This window comes from Ursus americanus, chromosome 12 (assembly GCF_024610735.1).
Source record: "Ursus americanus isolate L20-20 chromosome 12, mUrsAme1.1.p, whole genome shotgun sequence".
Taxonomy (NCBI): Eukaryota; Metazoa; Chordata; class Mammalia; order Carnivora; family Ursidae; genus Ursus; species Ursus americanus.
Genome location: NC_142138.1, coordinates 23,455,054 through 23,476,756, shown reverse-complemented (window position 1 = coordinate 23,476,756; position 21,703 = coordinate 23,455,054). Strand labels below are relative to the sequence as shown.

At 43.6% G+C, this 21,703-nt stretch overlaps 1 protein-coding gene across 5 annotated transcripts in view; it reads left to right on the top strand.

Moving 5' to 3' along the window:
- The window catches only part of WLS (Wnt ligand secretion mediator), a 145,299-nt gene that overhangs the window by 73,939 nt on the left and 49,657 nt on the right, over positions 1-21,703 (top strand). For all 5 annotated transcript variants that reach the window (XR_006780437.2, XM_045802048.2, XM_045802047.2 and 2 more), the window contains exons 6-11: positions 678-846; positions 2,227-2,324; positions 2,682-2,745; positions 4,670-4,813; positions 6,007-6,090; positions 13,180-13,333. Coding sequence is in view for 4 of the 5 variants with exons in the window: in XM_045802048.2 (XP_045658004.2) it covers positions 678-846; positions 2,227-2,324; positions 2,682-2,745; positions 4,670-4,813; positions 6,007-6,090; positions 13,180-13,333 (713 nt within the window). In the remaining variant the exon portion in view is untranslated. The remainder of the gene's footprint in view (positions 1-677; positions 847-2,226; positions 2,325-2,681; positions 2,746-4,669; positions 4,814-6,006; positions 6,091-13,179; positions 13,334-21,703) is intronic.

Genomic DNA, 21,703 nt, shown 5'->3' with positions numbered 1-21,703 from the left:
GCACACTTCTGTCATATCTCTTGTCACATTTTATTTGACTCAGCCGCCAAATCTATCTCCATGAGTAGAAGAGTACTACCTCGCTTGGTTATCTATGGCCCTAACAAAATGCCCGGCGTGTGATCCGTGCTTAATTAACACTTGTATTTCATAGGTATGATTGAAAGTATGAATAAATCAGTGACAATACGAATGATATTTGATAGGTCAGTGGCAATTAATAGGGCAGTAGGGGAAAAGCAAAACAAAAACTAAACAAGCAGCTAAAGGAAATGGTATTTCTCATTGTTTGGAGTAATTTCTTACTGAAACAAACATGCTTATACAATTCATAGTCACTGAGGAGGATATCATCATCATAATAATAATCATGAGTGTTCTTAATGATCAGGTTAATAGTTACCTGAATAGGTAAAATAGGATAATTATGTTCAGTGAGGTCTATTTTTTAAGGCAAAGGAGGGGAAAATCGTGTAGGAAACTCTTAATCTAATGTGGTACTAAGCAACTGATCATATGGCTTCAGTCTCAGTATATAACATCTCAGTTCCCCAAACTGGGTGGTGGTTTTGTTTTGTTTTGTTTTGTTTTGTTTTGTTTTGTTTTGTTTTGTTTTGTTTTGAAAATCTGCCTCCCGGATGAATAAAATGGTTTTCCTTCTATCTTCTCATGATCAGAGTCATCTTTGCCCTTGGGATTTCCATGACTTTTATCAATATCCCAGTGGAATGGTTTTCCATTGGATTTGACTGGACCTGGATGCTGCTGTTCGGCGACATCCGACAGGGCATCTTCTACGCGATGCTCCTCTCCTTCTGGATCATCTTCTGTGGCGAGCACATGATGGTAAGAGCCCCCTGAGGAAGGAAGGGACTAGATCGGCTAGTGGCTGCAGGACCGAGCTCTGGAGTCAGAACACCGGTTCACATTCTAACTCCACCACTTGTTAGCCAGCCAAGTGGCCTCCGGCAAGTGACTTTCTGGCTCAGAATCTCTGGTTTCTCATCTGTAAAATGGATTTTAAAGGCCTGGTGTATAGGGTTTTTGTGAGATTTAAGTGAGCTAATGTGAGTATTTCACAGAACATAAACACACAAATGTCAGTGATTATTACTGTTTCTTCTGCTTTGGCTTCAGCTCCGCTTGTCCCCAGGACCAAGGTAACCCCCAGAGAATGTGGGTCTGGCTCTTTCCAGCTGGCAGTTTGTCCAGGTGGCCTAGTAACCCCTGTTACCCTGGAATACTGACCTCCCTTGTCTCAGTTTGCCCAGACATCAAATCCTATTTCAGGAGGGGTTGAAGGTACCATGGATAAAAATAAGAATGGTGCAGTCATCATGTTGTGGCTAAGGTGATATGCCAACTGGAGCTTGGTCCTCCTCAGGCCATCAGCTTTGTAGGAGTGGACTGTTTTTAAACTCCACTAGGGTTTGATCATTGCTTCTGAAGTCTTGCAGCCCTTCTAGGAGAGCAGTGAGAGGAGAGAGAGGTGTTTGCTGATGGCTGGGGTACCTGGGGTAGGCATGAGGGGTCCTGCAGCGGTGCTGCACTGAGAGCCTTTGGCAGCAGGGCTAGGAGTGTGGGGGACTCAGGGCCAGCAGCAGCCCAGCCAGCCGCAGTGGAGGGCCAGAGTGGATTTGTGTGGACTGTCCCACCCACCTGGTCTCCAGCCTGGGTGCTGAGATTTGTCTTCTGCCTTTCCCCATTTTCTCGCTCTGCATTCCTTCATTTTCTGTCTCTTAGTGTCTTTGTATATCTACCAAGACGAACCGCTCTTGTTTTTAATGGAGATAGGGAGAACATATGTCTATTTTCCTAACCATGAGAGATATTGATATATCTCTTGACATATTTTAATGCCTTAAAGTCTTTATTTTGTCCTCTGGGGATCACCCGCCCGAACAACACAAGCCATAGGTCACATAGGAATTTAATTCAGAATGAGTTGTTTTGCAGACCACAGAACTTCCGCTGCTGAGGGTACAAGGCCTTTCTTTGTGTTCCCATAGCATCCTGTTCTTATGGCTGTGAGAGCCCCTATGGATGGGCTGATAAAAAATGAGCTCCTTTGGAACAGAGATTTTTATCTTACTCCTTCTCGTATGCCTTGAGTCCAGCATGAGGCTTGGTATACAAAGGTGGTCAGCAGGATTGTTGGAATGACTGACTTAACTGTAGAATTGCTTTGCTCTCCGTGATGTCATTTCTCATTTTGGTTTCCCTCAGGATCAGCATGAGCGGAATCACATAGCAGGGTACTGGAAGCAAGTCGGACCAATTGCTGTTGGCTCTTTCTGCCTCTTCATATTTGACATGTGTGAGAGGTGAGCAGGTGCCTTTGGGATCCTGGGCTGAAATGTGCATCCCCGTGTCCACCCCAGCTCCTTGGGAGGAGGATTCAAAAAGAGGAAGGGTGGTTGGGGAGCCTGTGGGATGGAAGCACTAGATTTAGTCACATCCACAGATAAGGATTGGGCTGAAATCAAAGACAAAGTTCTTTCTAGATGAAAAATATTTGTGCTGGTCCTATCCTTCAAACTGTTTCTCTTTAAGTCTATGAACTTTTCTTAGTCTAAACACAGCCCCCACCCTTCTGGCTGAGAAGCAGAGGATGTGTAAAAAGGAAAGTTCCCCATTGCCTCTGTATTAATTGTATCTTTCCATCTCGTTTTTCTTTGTAGAGGGGTACAACTCACGAATCCCTTCTACAGTATCTGGACTACAGATGTCGGAACAGAGCTGGCCGTATCCTTCCTTGATGGCTTCGGGGTTTCATTTCTTCCCATAGCCCAGATCATTTTCTAAGTCCTGCTAATGTTCTTCATGTGTGCTCAGCCAGAGCTTTGATCCTCACACCAATGATAATGGCACAATTAAGGGAAATAATAAGAAGAATTAATGGTTGCTTTTAAGCCCGGTGAGAGCAGGCAAAACGAGGAAGGTGCAGCGTATCCCCATGGCAGAGGGATCCGAGTTGCTTGTCTTACCGCAGCCTGTCCAAATGATCTATTATACACTTGTTTACCGCAGACTCAAGCATGACTAGCTTTTCCCTGGAGCCAGGAGGTTCATCTCTGGGCCCCTGTCGGAGATCCTGTTTCTGAAGTCCTCTGTGTGCGAGACTTCTTACAGTGACCTTGGTGTGCCAGCGTAGCACGCTGCTGCTATTCATTTCTGAGACCACATGGAGATAAGGCTAAGGTGATTAGTTCCAGAGGAGTTGTCGAGGCTTCTGGTTGGTTGGCATAAACTCTCTGATTCATCTTCATGAAGCAGAAGCGACAGTCTTAGCTTATCCCCTTTACGATGCTGGATTTAAATATTTTATCTTCCTGAATAATATGTTAAGTGCTTTGGGAGAAAAAGACTGTCCTCTGTAGTGGAGAGAAAGGCTGAAGTTGTATTATTTCTTGATGAATAATATCTTGTTATGTGCTGCTAAATATACTTTGGCCATGATGTTCGTATGGGCTTCTTAGTATCACAAGAACTTTGTGAGCAAACTGATTCGGTAGTATCATTACCTTAAAGATGAGAGAGTTGAGCTCTCCCCTATTCCTGTCCTTCCTCCCGAAAATGTTAGCTGTACAACACGGGAAGTACTTACAACGTTAAGTCTACTTCAGCCCTTTCATTGTACATGTATGTTGAAGGTCCAGGGAGGCAAATAAAATGTCAAGGACTGTAGCAAAAAACTATATTCCCTTCATTCTGGGGTACTGTTGGCTTTAGGAAAGAAAGAGAAACTGCATTAAATATATTATTTAGTGAACTATACACACCGAGTTCACACTTGTTAAAATACCTTAAAATATGCAACTTGGGGTAGAGTTGTCGCAGAAAGGACTTAGGTTCAGGTCACCTGCCTCCTCATCCAGCTCAGTGTACCCCAGGCCTTAGTGATTCTCAAGTTGAGCATTCAAGATGGGTCTCAGAGTTGCCCTGATCAGTTTCAAAGTGTATACTGCCCTCATCCTCATTTCTCACCTTTTCCATCTGTCCTTCTGCTCTCTGTTCCATTTGCCAGTATTTTTCTTGTGGTGACAGAAAATTGCAAACAGAACTTTATCTCTGGTTTTACTTCAAGGCCTTCCATCCCATGCCCAGCATCCTTTGCAGTTGCTATTCCCAACCCCCATGTGATCACCTCCTGCTTCCACGGTGTCTCAGTCTCCTAAAAATCCAAGGACTAGCCCACTGGTTCTCAAACATGATTATACTTGGTTTCCTTGCTCTTGGAAGATCTGATTCTATAGATCTGCCATGGAACCTGGGTTATATTGTAACTCTTCTGGTTATTTTAACGTAGCATTCTACCTGATCAGTCATTTGCAAACAATACCCAGTATTAAAGCGCTTTTCAAATGTATTATACATACCAATCTCCTGGGAAGCTTGTTAAGAGGCAGATTCTGATTCAGTAGGTGGGCCCTGAAGTCTGCATTTCTAATAAGCAAGACTCTATTCCTCTTCTCACTTGCCTCAGAAAGCAACTTGGAACATTCCACTCTGTTGTACTTCTGTGTCTGGAGATCTCTATTGCTGGCTTTAGAATGCCAGGTTTTAATATTTTATCCCCGTTTGGAGACCATGGGTGTCGTTGCCAACCGAGCTGAGAAGTGTTTGTGTCGTCAGCGAGCCTGCCCTTTCCTTCACTGGAAACCATCAGATGGCCTTCATCATTGTGGCCGGTATCTGCCTCTGCCTCTACTTCCTGTTTCTGTGCTTCATGGTGTTTCAAGTGTTTCGGAACATCAGTGGGAAGCAGTCCAGCCTGCCGGCCATGAGCAAAGTCCGGCGGTTGCACTACGAGGTGAGCAGACCTCCAGGCTCGTGTGGTGTAAACACACACCACACACCGACATCTGGAGACGAGAAGCCTTTATTTCAGATACACGTGGAGAGAGTCTCCTGTCACGTAGGATCTCTGGGCAAAATAAGAGGCTAAATCTGGCTGTGAGACACAGGTAGCCGGCTCCTGCAGATCTTGGAGTTCTCTGTGGTATATCCGTCTTTCTGTCCTCGGACGGGTGAGCTTGTTCAGCAGGTTCTTCGGCTTTGATGGGATGTGGGTGATACCAGATGGGAGATTTGACTAGGGTGGAATCAGGGCTTTGGCTGGGGTGAGGCTTTAGGTAAGGTTTCCTTGCCGAGAATCAGCCTGGAGCTGGGGCTTCAGCCCAGGTGATCTGATTTTTAGACCGCATTTCCCCTAAAATATCCAGCAGGTGATCAAATAGAATTCAGTAATTTCTGTTTATAGATTATGTGCCGTATTCAAGAGAAAACACTCAGCATCTTCCAATCTCTAATGCAGGCAACACATTCTTAATTTTTCAAGGATCTGTTGGACTCATGCCTAAGTGGCTGTCCTTGGAGACATGGGCCTAATTCCTCTTGTGAAAAGAAACAGAAACTGCAGAACGCCAGGGTTTTTATATGCAGTGGATCTGCACGTAAGAGCCCCTGCATAAGAGGTGTTTCTCCCTGAAACACGGGTTCTCTGAAATCCTGCTCTCAGCGAACCCTGGGCACTTTCTGAAGCTTTGCCTGTCTCCAGAGCTGGAGTGACACATGAGAAAATTCAACCAAATCCACTTCATGTTGATTAATATGCACATTTCTTTTTGTTCACTGGAGCAGAATTTTATTACAACCGCAGAAAACTTGGATTTGGTGACTTTGAACCCTTGCAGAGAAGCATAACCAGCTTAGCAGGGAAATTAGCAGCCTCACAACGTGCTGTGAATATAATTTCCCAGGCTCTGGTATCACTGTTTCATGAGAGATAAGAACATAAGAAATATTTGGCCCAATAAATTTTTCAACCGCCTTCACCTCTGCAGGAGAAATGTTACTATGTGAAATGATTTTACTAGTCCCTCTTAGGGATTTTGTTTTATAGAATTTTTTTTTAATTGGTTTTTTACAGATTTAAATATATTGAGAAAAGGATTAGTGCTAGCCAGGAGAGTGGTAAACTACTCTTTCTCTCCTTCCTAATAGGGGCTGATTTTCAGGTTCAAGTTCCTCATGCTGATCACCTTGGCCTGTGCTGCTATGACTGTCATTTTCTTCATCGTTAGTCAGGTAAGTGGGCCCTGAACGGTCAGGGTGAGAATGCCCCTGGAGGGGTGCCTCCACTCTGCACAGAAAATTCTAGAGAGCTGCTGAGGAAGGAGCAGGGAGGCTGGTTAGCTCCTCAAGCCATGTTTTTTAAGGTTGTTCCACTCTGGGACTTAACCACCTGGCCAGAGGTGGATGGAATTTTCCCTTTCCACACAGCCTCGTAGGAGGAAGAAAGTTGCTACATAAATTAAGAGCCTGCAGCCAGATTGAAGGGCACTTATTTGATTCACTTGAGAGAATACACTTTTTCAGCCCTATAGCAGAACACCAACAAGCAAGTATTAGTTTGACTTGATCTTTATCTCGCATGAACATAGATCCTTTTACAGTCCATCAGCCATTCTTTGTAATAATTATATTGCCACTGAAACATGAAATACAATTCAGAAGCCCCCTTGACAGAATCTTACCTTTCTGCTGGTTATTTCCAAAACTCAAAATTTTGCTGTACTTGAAAACCTCAATAGTGGTAATAATTTTACAATGTTGGCAACTGGCTTTGGAAAGTGGAGAGAACTGTTTAAATCTGACAGACAACCTATCTGCCATTCATTTGAGCTTCACAAAAATCCTGTCAGTAAGTGGGGAGGTAGGGGTTGTCATCTCAGTTGCTAGGATATGAAATCGAATGGCTTTAGAGACATTTCCCATTTGTGCTGTTTTCCAGCTGGGTGGGATGGTGGATGGATTACTTAACAGTTCTAAGGTTTAGTTTTCTTATCTGTAGAATGCATGTAATAATAGTACCGCCACAAAAGATGGCCGTAAGGACCACAGGAAGTAATGCTTGCAAAGTGATTTGCAGAGTGCCTGGCACATCGTGGGCAGGAATAGGTGTGCTCTTGTAAGTAACAAGAGGAGTGAATGTTGTACGAAAGGACATTCAGTAAGTTAGGGACCAGAACCCAGACTTTTTGACTTTTTTTTTTTGCCAACTGTTCTGTCATCCTTGTATTTGGCCAAAACTAAGAATGTTAGTAGTGCAGATGGAGCTTTAGGACTGGACTTGTCTCATTGTGCTGGCTCATTTTCTTCTAGTAGAGGGGCTGCTGTGCTTTTTTTGTACCATAGACCCTCTGGGCAACTTGCTGAAGGCTATGGGCCTCTTCTTTGAATGTTTTTAAATGAGTAAAATACTTTGGATTTCAAAGATATTTGCAATTATACATGTTACAGATGTTACAGACATGTATCTGTAATTGTGATTGCTATGAAAATGTCGTGATTTTATGGGTAACAAAATATACAGGTAGTGCTAATGCTAATATTAATAGGACTTTGTTTTCTACATTCATAATTGAAAGAAATGGTAACTTTCAGTTAAAGACTGGTGAAAATAAAGATACAGTTTTTCTCATTCCAATTCATGGACCCTTGAACTTGATGCAAGGACACCCAAGGGTGCCTCTGAGCCACGTTAGGGGCCCCTAGAGCCATGTGGGCTCTGCCCACTGGGCAGCATGAGTGTTGCTGTTGAAGGCTGACATGAGTGTGGAAAACAAACAAAACAAATAATACATATCTGTCTTCGAAAGTTCTGCTTCCCACATCTGCTATGACCTACACCAGCGCTGTTTCTATCAGACTGTTTATAAAACTGAGGAAACTTCAGTTGCCACTCCAAATGCAGCAACATATTTCAAATTCTGAATGAGTTTTTTATTCACCCAGCTGAGGCTCAAACAAGGGTGTCCGAGGGCTGACTTATCCTTTGGCTGATTCCTTCATGTGACCCAAGTGTCCAGTCCTCCAGGGCCTCGGTAATGTGCTGGGACACTTCATGTGGCCAGTTGGGTGAGTCTGGGAGAGCAGGGCGCACTGCTTGGACAAACAGACGCTTCAAGTAAGCTGGGCTGAGGAATGAAGGCAATCCCAGATAGTTCTCAGGAGGGCAGAAACAAAGGGCACTTTTGGTCTTAACACGTGTCTCTGCCACCTCAGAAAGCTGCCGCCACGCTCCCACAGCCCCATGCCGCTTACTCACCTGGCTCTGCAGAGAGTCCCTTCCACCTAAGTCAGGAAGGGAAAGCTGGCTCATCTTTAAGGCAGCCACATGTTGCCTGAATTTAGCCTTGTCTATGTTACATCGGGCACCATTTTCAAGCAAGGGAGGCCAGTTCTTCCAAGGAGCAGAGTTTGTGGCTTTTCTTTGGAGAAAAAGATTAATATTCCATTGCCCCAGTATTTTCTAACACGGCTCCAGCCTGTGGCTGGCTTTTTATATCTGCCACAGCGACAGTCAGCCCGGAGTGGATTTCAACTCCAAGGGGGTAGCAGCGAGTTCTTTTGGATTCCATTAGCTCCTCACATTCCTCCTGCTGGGTTATTTTTTTAAGGTTTATTTATAGATATCTAAGACGTTTTCAGGCATAACTCTCAATGTCCCAGGTACTGTACTAATATAGTCATCAGAGGATTTATTTTTTAATGTCATTTTGGAATGTCTCAGCAATGAGCTCACCTGAAAGAAAACCTATTGGGTAACTTTTTGAAATAGATCCCAGCCTTAGGTAAAAGGAATGTATTAAAACTCCCATTATACTCTTGGGCTTGCTGAGAGAGCTTGCATTTAAGCCCCATGAAATATAATGCGAGGGGATCTCGCCAGGATATTGAAGCTCTGAGGCCAGGAATGAAGGGCCCACAGGAAGCTGTGGAATGCAGTGACCTTGAGGCTTTGTAGCTGGGTCCTGAGGGGCAGTCTTTTAATGCCTGCCATTTTAATGGCCTCAGTCATAGCAACCGAGAGATGGTACATCACAGTCTGGTATTTTAGCCCCTTCCCTCTGGAAAAGAAAGAGGCGTTCCGTTTAGAGGTGGCGGGCAGTAGGGAACAGAAGTGCAATGCAGGGGAGAAGGTCACCAACCTTCACTAAGGGGACCCCCAGGTGCCTGACATTCAGGTCAAGCCACATGCAGCAAACTCCCAGAGAGCCTGTCCCCAGCTCTTTTTTGTGTGTGTGATCACTTCATTCTGTTACTCACAGAGGAAATGTTTCCAGTAAGAGAGCCTGTGTCTGGGATTTGGAAATCTTGTTGTTAAGTGGAATGTTGGTTGTCAAGACTACTGGGTGTAAAGGGATTTGACCTTCACTTGGCTCCAGGGGTATAATTGGGTGGTTTCACACAAAAGTAAATTGTTCAAATGTTAAATCAGGAAAAACAGGGACTTTTAGAAATAAGACTTATGCAGAGGGAAGATGATTTTCTTTTTTTTCTTTTTTCTTTTTTGGTTGGGGCTATCTGATTTTTTCCTGGGAGTTAAAGTGGGGTGACTGTCACCTCACTGCTTTGGCGTTCATAAGATTTCGCATTGACAAGGCCTGCTCTGTTGAGGCTGCTTACTGTGGTTCATGTTGGTGGGAACATGCTCAGAACTCAGGAGGTCCCAGGCGGGAATAACTGAGAGAGGAGACGGGCACGCACCCACAGTCGAGTGACTCTCTGTATACAGCTCGTTTGTGCAAACTCAACTCTTTGCTCTCAGCAGGAAATAATACATTTAAGGATTACAAATTAAATAGTATGGGTAATTCTGCAACCTCATGCTAAACAAGGTCTAGGCATCTCATAACAAACCTGAGATGGGAGCATGAATCTGCTAGTTCCTCAGACCATCTGAGCACCTGTGTACCCTTCATGGTATGAGCATCTCATTTCAGTGGTTCTATTGTAAAGTTGTATTTTGCATATATATCCAGTTTCAAATACCATACGTTACTATGTCTAGGATATATAGTACATCTGTATTACTCTATGGATTTGAATATGCAAACCTGTGTGTGTGTGTGTGTGTGTGGTTAATTAAGTGAATTTTCAAAGGAAATTTGATCTTCCACAATAGTTGCTTCATATGTTAACTTAATAGACTCACCACTGTTTAAGATAATATTCCTACTCTCATAGTACATAATGGTTAAGAATACCTTCTTTTGGAGTCAGAGCCATGACTTTCTGTCTAAGCGATCTTGGGTAAGGTAATGTACTTCACTGAGGCACAGTTTTCCCCTGTTGGGGAAATATTACCTGCCAACCTCCTAAAGTTGGGTAGAAATATTGGGTGTTGGGTGGAACTATTACCTGCCAACCTCATAAAGTTGTTAGTAAGACTAAATAATATCTTCCATGTAAATAAAGTTCTTACTGTAGTGCCTGCCATATTAGGATTGAATAAATGTTAACTATCATTACCCTTATTATTTTGAAAAGTCTTAGTTTTGCCAATATCTGCATTAGAGAGCAATATTTAAGTGAAATAATACTTATTAACCATTGGCTTACTTTTAAGTACAATTATCATTCTTTACTATGGAATGCAGTATTTTCTCTTTACTTTGCCATTAGATATTTCCTTTGAGTGGCTGTTTCTATCCTCCCTTTCTTTCTTTCTTTCTTTCTTTCTTTCTTTTTTTTTTTTAAAGATTTTATTTATTTATTTGACAGAGAGAGAGACAGCCAGCGGGAGAGGGAACACAAGCAGGGGGAATGGGAGAGAAAGAGGCTGGCTCCTAGCAGAGCAGGGAACCTGATGAGGGGCTCCATCCCAGGACTCTGGGATCACGCCCTGAGCTGAAGGCAGACGTTTAATGACTGAGCCACCCAGGTGCCCCTCTATCCTCCCTTTCTACCTCCATGTACTTGCACTGGCATTCCTGCACATGCCTGTACTTCTGTCCATATTCATTCAACAAACATCCATCTGTCGAATACCATTGTGAACCAGGTGTACAGGTTGGCGTTTCCTTAAATTGTTCATGCCAGGCCCAACAAGAATCAATTTCAGCAAAATTCAGTGCTGAGTATCCCCAGCTTATGTCATAGGAAGGAGGGTCTCTTGCAGAAGAGAGACCTATTGAGGGGCTACTGCCTTAACAGAGTAGAATAAAATTACAGCTGCCTTACTCCATCGTATGTGTAGTTCACCCAGCCCCGCCTCCCCTCCTTCCTTGCATACAGAACGGTTCCCTTTGTTATGACAGCAGGTACATATATTTCCAGGAATTATCTTAAGACTTCCTCTCCTCTTCCATTATATGCATTAAGATCATCTTAAGTGTGCCCTAAGTACTATAATTTTTATAAAGTTAGGGTATTCTGTTCTTTAAGAAGAGTGACATTTGGAGACATTTCTAAGAAGTTCTAAGTAGCTTGAAAGCTCATACATTGTTCTAAAATCAGTAATGGTTATGAAATTCTTCTTTGCCAAAAACTATTCCTGAGCACATCGTATCAAGTGAATTATTTCTGAAAATAAGAGTTCGTGATAGTAGTTTACACATCACAAAAATGAAAAATTATGTATTACCAAGGCCAAACTAAAATTGGTAAGTCTGCAATTAGTTAAACTAATTAACTGACACTCCAGGTCTTTCAAAAGGAAACACCTGTACTTACAGTTTTATTATGCCTGGGGCCCCAGTGGGTCATGGGCTATAAAGGTGTCAGGTGAATATAGACCCATTGCCTCATGAACAAGAGGTGAAATCCACCTGCTTGTTAAAGTCATTAACATTTAGATATAACTTACCATCTTACACTTTAGCTCTAGAAGGGGCTGCTAGAGATGGTTTACATAACCCAGTCTCATTAAGTTCTCACAGGGACATTTGTCCAGTATTCTTCTATACTCCCATTTAAGATTTCCTGTAGCAAGCAGAAGTGGTCAGAATCATTTCACTGATCTCAGAACTGGCACAAATTTTTAGTCCCTTGGCTCAATAGTTCTGTTTACAGCTCTTAGTGTAATCCATACGTCATCAGACAGCCCTCAAAACAATGATCAAGTCATTAACATAGGAAAAACAGCCTCAAAACATTCCTGGAGAATTGTAAAGGGTGTGAAAGCTTCATAATTACCTTCATGAGTGACATTATATGGACATAAGATTTATTGTTTATTGTCTTAGGAAATTTCTAGAAACATTTTTACTTAATTCTCCTCAGTAACCCTGCAAGTTTCTATTTTGTACTTTTTTTTTTTTTAAGATTTTATTTATTCACTTGAGAGAGGGCGAGCAAGCAAGAGACAGAGCACAAGCGGGGGAGGGGGCAGAGGGAGAGGGAGCAGCAGGCTCCCTGCTGAGCAGGAACCCCCGACTTGGAACTCCATCCCAGGACCCCGGGATCGTGACCTGAGCTGAAGACAGATGGTTAACTGACTGAGCCACCCAGGTTCCCCTCTATTTTGTACTTAAACAAACTGTAGTTCAGAGTCTTAATCTTCTCTTACAGTAAACAGAAAATGAGTGGTGGAGTCTGCATTTGAATCCTGGTCTCTGGCTCCAAGCCTGTGTCTTTTCTGCTTCCCCACACTGGCCCACTAAGGAAGGCTGCTCTTTCATTTGCTTATTTAATCAGCCTGTTTTCACTGAGCCACTGTGCGGCATCAGGCACCAAAGGTCTATGGCAGTAAACAAGTCAGAAGTGGTCTCTGCCTGCAGGGAGTTCACATCTAGCTGGGAAGACAGACCGCAGAGAAGGAGTTGTAGTTGTGGATAAGTGGGAGACTCAAACTCAATTTCTTTAAGTTAGGGATAACTATGTACTGTTATTTAAGAGATACTCCCTGGGTGATTCTGATGTGCAGCCAACATGAGAACCACTGACTTTGTACCTGACACACAGTAAACACTAAATGAACCTAATTCATACTAGTATGAACCTAAATTCATACTAGTATGATTTAGATTTAAAAAGGCGTCCTAGGGGTGCCTGGCTGGCTCAATCGGTTAAGCATCTGCCTTTGGCTCAGGTCAGCATCCTAGGGTCCTGGGATGGAGCCCTGCATGCATTAGGCTCCCTGCTCAGCAGGGAGTCTGCTTCTCTTCTCCCTCTGCCCCTTCCCCCACTCATGCTCCCTCTCTCTCTCTCACTCCCTCTCTTTCTCAAATAAGTAAATAAAAAAATCGAAAAAAGAAAAAAAAGGAGTCTTACACGGCCCTTTACTTTTCCCCTACATAGAAGACATTTGGTTTTTGTGTTGGTTGGTTCCTGTCTCGGTGTTATGTTTCTTCTTGGTTCCAATTGAATGTTACTGTCCTTTTTCCATAGGTGACTGAAGGCCATTGGAAGTGGGGCGGCGTCACAGTCCAAGTGAACAGTGCCTTTTTCACAGGCATTTATGGGATGTGGAACCTGTATGTCTTTGCTTTGATGTTCCTATATGCGCCATCCCATAAGAACTATGGGGAAGACCAGTCCAATGGTGAGTTTCAGTCTCTTCAGCAGAGTTTTATTCAGAATAATTTGGCTTCAGTCTCTTCACGATCCACTTAGGAAAGGCTCTGGGTTCCCAGCACAAGGCAGATATTTCTTTAAGTCGTTGTCTCTTTTTTTAAACCCTCAGACATTGAGAATATTGCACTCTAGTCTGAAATAGGTGCCAGTTTTAGTATAAAACTTAAATTTGCTTTCCTCACTTTTTTGAGCAAAATTGACTCTCGGAGATTATGCTGTATTTATTCTTCTGATTTGAGAAGCATGATCTTAAGATAACAGGTGGAATGGGACTGGGTTCTGAGAGTTGAATATCGAGCTGGCCTCATTTTTTCCGTGCAAATTCTTGTGCAAGGCTGTTGACGTGTGTCCAGACCAATAGCTATTCAGCTGTTCCCATGGTCATCTTCTCCTTAAGTGCTTTTGATGCTATAAGGAGAGTTTGGGAACTTAGCCAGTCTGGCGATTTTGTAGATGATGAACTAAGACGCAGAGAAGGGAAGTGCTCGCCTGGGGTGTCTCTATTAGCCATGGCAGAGGGAAATGACTGTCACTGCTCTAGGCCATGCTCTTAACTTGGAATAGGTGGCCTGGTAACAACAGCAGATCTGATAGCTCCTTTTTCTTTGACAACTCAGTCCCGCACTATTTGGGTCCACCCTTACTTTGCCTTCTCTTTTTCACACCTGCCACGTTCTTGCTACTCCCCAAGTATTTGATGCTCTTTCTCAAATCAGAGCCAGTGCCCTTCACTGCCTTGGAACAGAGACCAGAGCTTTAAGGTCTGCATGTCAGCTGTGGCACCATGGGTGGGCCTTGCTCACAGGAAGTGCTTACCATGTGTGTGTTGAATGAATAGATTCATACCCTGGGTCCATTTTGGGCCTAACAAAACCCTACCCATCTTCTGGGCTCATTCAAAATGCTTCTTCTTTCTTGAAACCTATTCCTGATCACCCTAGTTGGAACCCAGCAAACTATATTCAATAGAATATTGTTGCCATGGGATATTGATAAGTTTTAGTAGTCAAACAAATTTGAGAACCATTGGGTTTTTAATTGGCATTAATGAGGTTTTTACTGTAAGACATCTTAATGCCTTTAATACATTAATTTTTACTACAGGTCTTTTTAAATGGATGGGAGTAACAGTGTTTCCCCAAATTATTAAATCATTTGGCCCTGGACCCCTTTTTCCAAGCAGTGCTTTTTTTTTTTTTTTTTTTTTTTTTAAATAGTGTTCTAGGAAACAGGCCTGGGGAAACATGATTATACTTTTCACATAACACTTGCTGTATAAATGTGGTCGATGGGTTTGCCCATGTCTTCTCTCTCCTGTTGGAATACTGACTCCTTAAGAGCAAGGACAGGTTCTTAAGGGTGCTTTGAAAGTGTTGATTGAATTAATGCTTTAGAAATAGGAGTTCTAGATTAGTTTTCTTTTTTATTTATTTTTTTAAAGATTTTATTTATTTATTTGACAGAGATAGAGACAGCCAGCAAGAGACGGAACACAAGCAGGGGGAGTGGGAGAGGAAGAAGCAGGCTCATAGCGGAGGAGCCTGACGTGGGGCTCGATCCCATAACGCCGGGATCACGCCTTGAGCCGAAGGCAGACGCTTAACCGCTGTGCCACCCAGGCGCCCCTAGATTAGTTTTCATATTTCACAAATGAGCCAATGATCTTGAGAGTTGGGATTAAAAGGAGGGGGTGATGACATGAGAGATAGCGTGTGGGAAGTGAAGGGCATCTCTGTTGAGGGTTGGGGCTGTAGATGATTCTCAGCCACCATCCACCTCCAGTACTATACTTGCCATTCTGTGTAAGAGTGTCCTTCAGGCCTGTCTTCCTTCCTACTCCTTGGCTCGTTACACTCAGCGTGGGAAATGGTGGCACGTAGCCTCTCAAACAGTGGACCTCCATAACACCAGCAGGAAGGGATTCTGGGCCTGTGAACAAGAATCTTGATTTCATTTCTTGGTCATCCTGTTGGACTTTGACAGAAACCACATGGACGTGTCCTTGACCTGAGAGTGTTAAGCAGGAACCCAGTAGGTGAAGTTTCTGCCTTCCAGGGAAGTACCCCATAAAGCAGTTGCTGGACTTCCCGGGAAGTTGGAATGATACTGCTAATGGGTAATAGTTACTGCATACCGACCATGTACTAGAGCGCTTTCTGTAAACTGTTCTGGTGTTTTTTGTTATGTGACTACTGGCACGCTGCTTAACCCCTGCGCACCACTTCTCCCAGTTGTGTGATCTCTTAAAGTCTTTTAGGACCATGAAATTCTGTGGTTCTCTTTCTTCCTGTTGGCAAAGAAGAGCAGCTCCTGTCATAAAGTGGCAGCTCAGGGGGTGATTCTGTCACAGGTAAGGGGTTTCCCAACAGTGGTGAGAATTTGCCCATCCTAGCCCATCCTTTTAGGCATGTGGGAAGCCAGAGCTGTGGCCAGCCCTGCAGAGACAGGCTGACTGCCTCCCACCCTCTTGGGCCAGAGGATTGATTTGCAAGCCAGGTATTAGGTAGCTCCCCCTAGGGCTTTTGAGGCTGCTGAGCAGCCACCCTCTGAGGCTTGAAACCTTGCAGGTGAGAATAGCACTTATCTGTTCCTACCAGATTTTTTTTCTTTTTTTTTTGGTTGAAGGCAGCTTGACCTGTAATTTCACAGAAAGCTCAAAAGCTAGTTCTCACCAGGAGGTCATATCCCCCAAATCCCTTGCCAGAAGTATTCCTGTTTGTTTGAGAATTGTCAGTATGACTGGGAGGTGCCACTGGCATTTAGTGGCCAGATTCTAAGGATGCTGAGTGTCCTGCAGTGAGCAGAACAGTCCCCATTTAGTAGAGAATTGTCCATCCTAAAACACCAATAGGGCCCTTGTCGAAAAACATTCTTCAAGCAGTTAAGTGGGCAGACTCTTCTGGGACCCTGTTCCGATCATAAACACGAGTCACACAACTTAGCAGCTCTGTGATGGTAACATGATCGGCTGTGACTTCACAGCAGCCTGTGAGCCCCACCAGCTTGCTGTGTCCTTCCATTCCCACATGGTGCTGTGACCTTGTGCCTTTGGAAAGAGCTTTTCCACATTGGGTTCTCTGATCATGGTCCTTCTCTGCTCTCCTTCACTTTTCATCTCTTCATCTGCCGCCTGACCACACGGTATCTCCCAGGGGTTATGGAGCGTCTGCCAAGATTTTGCAGCTCCTTGGGAAGAGCTAGTTTGAAATATTACATGGAAACGTGGCAAATGAACTCCTAGGGGGATACGCTGTATTTTTAAATTCTCTGGGTCTCTGAATGACATCCCTTCTCCTCCCCCAGTCTTCCCATGCTCCTTTTCCTTTGTCATGGAAAGTTTTTATTTTTAAGTTGGCTTGGGCTCCCCCGCTCCCTTGCTTTTAAGGTCCAGAGCCAAGAATTCAGATCTCTTGCTATGGAGAATGAATCCCAGGTGTGTGGTGCTTCTTGCCTTCGTGAGATGAATCCTGGATGGACCTACGGAAAAAGCTCCTTTCCAGGAACTTGGCAGGTGGTTTCTGATGCAGCCGAAGGGGATAAGGAAAGAGAAAGAACATTGAGAGGGGTTGTTTTGTTTGGACGTGGAGAGAGATGCCAAGAAGTGTCAGGAGGGAGTGGGTAGGAAGAAAATGAAAGCAGAGGGCATAGACTTTGGCTTCTCCCTTTTGGTCAAGGAATGGACTGAGAGAAACAAAGAAGATGGCAGGTTCTAGAAAGGCTTGCTTTCCAAAGAGCATTTTTTCTTATACATCTGTTTCTCTTTTATTGTGTAGATCAGAAAGTGACCCTTGGAAATGAACCACTGAGTACCTTAGTACTTAGCACCCTGTCAGGTTTGATCAGATGGAGTGACATGAAGCCCAAAGGAGGGACTCTTAGGGAGTTAGTAACCTGGTCTGAGAGACAAGCTTCCCTGGGTGCCTCTTGAAACTCAGGACATGGCAGAACAGCTCCAGGCCGGAACACTTTCATGTTTTTAGCAGCTGATTGATGCTGCAAAGGTGTGGAGCTCTGGGTTCCATCTTGGTTGGAAGCTCTTGGTTGATTTACCATAGCTGGTGATATAAATGTTCTCATGGCAGTTATTTCATATACACACATATATGTATGTGTATACAAATACGTGTATATCTTTAATCATGGTATGTGTATATGTGTGTGTACATATATGTATAGACACCTATACAAACAGAAATACAATTTGTTTTAATTTAGCAAAGATATTTTAGACCACTTTCTTTTAAGGACCATTCACATTTTCTGCCCAGCTCCTGCTGCCTTCTCATTAAAGTTGTTCTTTTTACCTGTTTCCGTAAGCAATTTGTGAATCATTCTGGATGTCTTCCCAGGCAGACACGAATTGCAGCAGGCTGATGTTAACCTTAGGTCGGAATGAAGGCAGCATCTCCCAGGAGTTCAGCATCGATGCTCTGCACACACAACGAACTGTCCCAACCCCCTCAGCCACCATTTCATGTGGAAAAAAAGTTGGAGCTGCTCACGAAGTCAGACAAGTCTTATCATAGCTTTCATTTTTGTGTTCTTTCGTCTATAGAATTCTTGTCAGAAGGTTTTAGAAAAAAACCTGAGAAACGGAATTCCTGACTAGATGACTATGACGAAGGGAACAGGAGACACTCTAATTGCCAACTGGTTCCTTTCTATTTCTATTCACACTAAATGTCTTCTGTCTGACACACTCATTTTGCTGGAAGCCACGGCAGCAACCCCGGGTCCCATGTCTTGGCAGCTCGCTACCACGCTGTGCCAGTTTTACTGCCGGAGGCTTCTAAGGTCTCCTGCTGCTTGTTTCGCAGGAAAGGTGGCTTTGGCTTTTGTTGCCTCAATAAATGTTTGGTTTGAGTCATGAGGCTTTGACAGTGGCTGCCTTTTATTGAGGCCTTTCCCCTGGTTGCATGTTAGATGACCCACCCATGGCTAGCCTGGCTTCTTGATGTCTGTGAGCAGTGTCGGAAGTGGTCTTACCACCAGGGCTGGACTCAGACTCTGAAGTGGGTCTCAAATCCTCTTCCCATTTCCTAATGAAGATGGGAAGCAGGTGACAAGCCATCACCAGCCTAGCACCGCCTGCTCTGCTGTATGGAGTTGGGCACTTCCTGTATCCTGCCTCTCCCAGGGCTGCTGTCCGTCCAGTGACCTGATCTTTTCTTTCCCAGGCAAAGTAAATCATTTTTTCTGACTCTTCGAGTAACTGTCACCCCACTACGATAGGAGGTACCTCAGTCGCCTTCTTGGGAGTAACTTTCTGCTTCCTAAAAAGGCTGCTATTGCAGATACCACAGACTGAGAGGCTTAAACAGCAGAAGTTTATGTCTTTTCTCACAGTTCTGAAGGCTAGAAGTCCACAAAGTTTCAGCAGGATTGGTTTCTTCTGAGGCTTCTTTCCTTGACTTGTAGATGGTCATCTTCTCTCTGTGTGTCTCTCTATCCTAATCTCCTTTTCTTATAAGGACATATGTCATATTGGATTAGAGGCCACCCCTGTGACCTCATGTTAACTTCCTTACCTCTTTAAAGGCCTTATCTCCACATACAGTCACATTCTGAGGTACTGGGAATTAGGAGTTCAACAAATAAATTTTGGGAGGCTCTAATTAAGCCTATAACATTAAGTTTTCACTCAAAATGTCTAGGTTTTATTGTGTCCACCCTCTTGCAATTGCCTGGTACTCAGTATCTGGAGGTACTTTAGAGGTAGGTGGGGAATGGCTCACCCCACGCCTGGTATAAACCACCTAAATGATTGAAAGCGACTACGAGATGGCTGGATCCAGGCCACCGTGCCCCATCCCCTGGAAGGGGTCACAAAGGCCAAGCCATCCCAAGGCACTCTTATTTTCCAGCCAAGGGTTTGTCCCTAAGCCCCCATGGGGAACATGAGTGCTGCCGCGCTGGTCTGGACCTAGCCATGTGCAGTGCAGCCGGGAGGACCTGGATTGACCTGTACCAGGGTGCCCTTTGCAGGTGTTTTCATGAGCACTTATCCCTATCAGATACTGCAGTGGTTATTTACATTCTTTGAAAAAAAATTTTTTAGGATTTTTAAAAACCTGTCCACCTTTTTTTAAGATTTTATTTTTTTGCAAGAAAGAGAGAGAGAGAGAGAGAGAGCGTGAGCAGGGTGGGAGGAATAGAGGGAGAGGGAGAAGCAGACTCCATCCTGGGACCCTGGGATCATGACCTGAGCTGAAGGCAGATGCTTAACTGACTGAGCCACCCAGGCACGCCCTACTGTCCACTTTATTTTTAACACCCAAAATGTAGGAAGGACATAACCTTAGAGTAAACCATAGTCCTTTCCATGGAAATAGTTGAGCTTTACAAATACTGTACTCTCCTTGTTTTTCTCATTCTGCCATGAACCAGGCTGGACTTTATTACAGAGAGTTACCATTTGAACTTAGCTTTGAAAGTGAGTAGAAGGTTGGTTGGTATGGGACTAGAGAAAATTCCACAGTGAGGAATGAAGTCAAGAGTGTTATAGAAAGAACATAAGCTTTGGAGGTAGACATAGATGGTTTGGAATCCTGGCTCCAATATGTACTGAGTATGACCTGAAGAAATACGAACTCATGGTATGGGAGCTTTCTGGCTTCCAGATATGGGTAATGGGGTGTTCATTTTCCTTAATGGTTGTGAGGACAGAATTAGGTAGCTCCATAATGTTCAAAGACTGCTGGTCTCCCAGATTCTGTGAAACAGTCTTGAAATCATCTTAGCAAGTTTTCTTTCCTTTTACTGCAGTAGTCACAGGTACACAAGGGATTGTCATTAAAATGCAGCCAGTATTAGGGAGCTGTGGTTGTTGCTGTCTCATTATAGTGTAGTTTATATAGCTTTCTGTGTCTCCAGGATGCATTCCAGCCAGTTAAAATCTAGCAGCAAGCAGCTACATACCTGTGGATGCCATATCATAAATATGGATCCATTGACAGTCCTTGGTGATTAAATCCAATGCCAGAGATTAGTCTCATTTCACAACAGTTAGACAGAAACAAGCCCTTATCTCCTTGTTAATTAGCTGAGAGGAGCTGACACCATAAGCCGGGAAAGAGAGTTACTGCAAACTGAAGAATTCTTTCATTTACCTTTCTTAATTTTTTTTCCCATTTATTCTTCTCCTCTTCCCAACAAGAAACATACTACATTTTTGGAAAGGATTTTTTTTGGGGGGGGAGGTTGTTTGGTTTTTTTGCTTTTTGTTTTTGTTTTTGTCTTAGAAAAGATTTTGAGCATGTCTGTGCACTGAGTAGCAGGAGCCAAGAGAGAGGGAGAATAACAGATGGAGCAAGACCTTGGCAGAAGTAGGGGTTGATGGAATTTGGAAAGAAATGGAGGGATCCCCACTCCTGCCATCTTACTGTATTCCCACATTCACCCCCTAAAGGGGGGGGTGGGGAGAGAGTTGGCCTTCAAGGTACAATAAAACTACATGTGAATGAATCATACATTTGGCCAGCCAGGGTTCCAGTGGTCTGGGTCCTCATCCCAGCTCTGCTGGGAGCAAACTGGATCACATTAGAGAAATTAATTGCCATTTAAGCCTCAGTGTCTTCCTATCTTATAAAGAAATACAGGGCATGCTGAGCCCCTAATAGTGAGTAGGGTAAATACTCATCAATAACAGCTCCCTTTACTACCCATGCACTGATAATTGTGTGCTATAAATTCCCTTTCATCAAGTACAGAAGCAAAGTTAACATGCTGAACAACTCATCCACGTTATTGCATGTATATGTTTATGACCATAACACATTGCATGGGGACTCATCCTTTGCTGGCAGTCTCACTGGCTGTTAGAAACTAGCATGTTTACTAAGAGTCCACATAGCCTAAAGGTTTGACAGCCTGGATTCTGAAGCCTTATTGCTCTGGTTTGAATCCCACATAACAATTTACCAACCTGGCCCTTGGGCAAGTTACTTAACCTATTTGTGCCTTAGTTTTCTCATCAAAAGAATGGACATGATGACAGTAGTATTTCTATCAAAGCACTAGTATGACGATTAAATACATTAGTATTTGTAAAGTATTTAGAACGGCCATAAAGACCAGTATGGGATTCTCATTAAAATAAGGAAGCCAAAGTAATTTGGCTCAAGTGATCTGTAGGATCATACACATTTTTTAGGACATGCTAATGAGAGTCACATTTTAAGCTTAAAGAATTAGCATCTCGAGTTCAAAACCTGAGTAGAATTACATTCTAGTGTCTATTTTTAAGTCTTCAGTGAAAGGGATTCTTTAGGTAAACACTTGGAGGTGCTAATGGCTTTACTGGGGTGGTCAGGACTTTCTTTGAAATTTTAATGAGTCA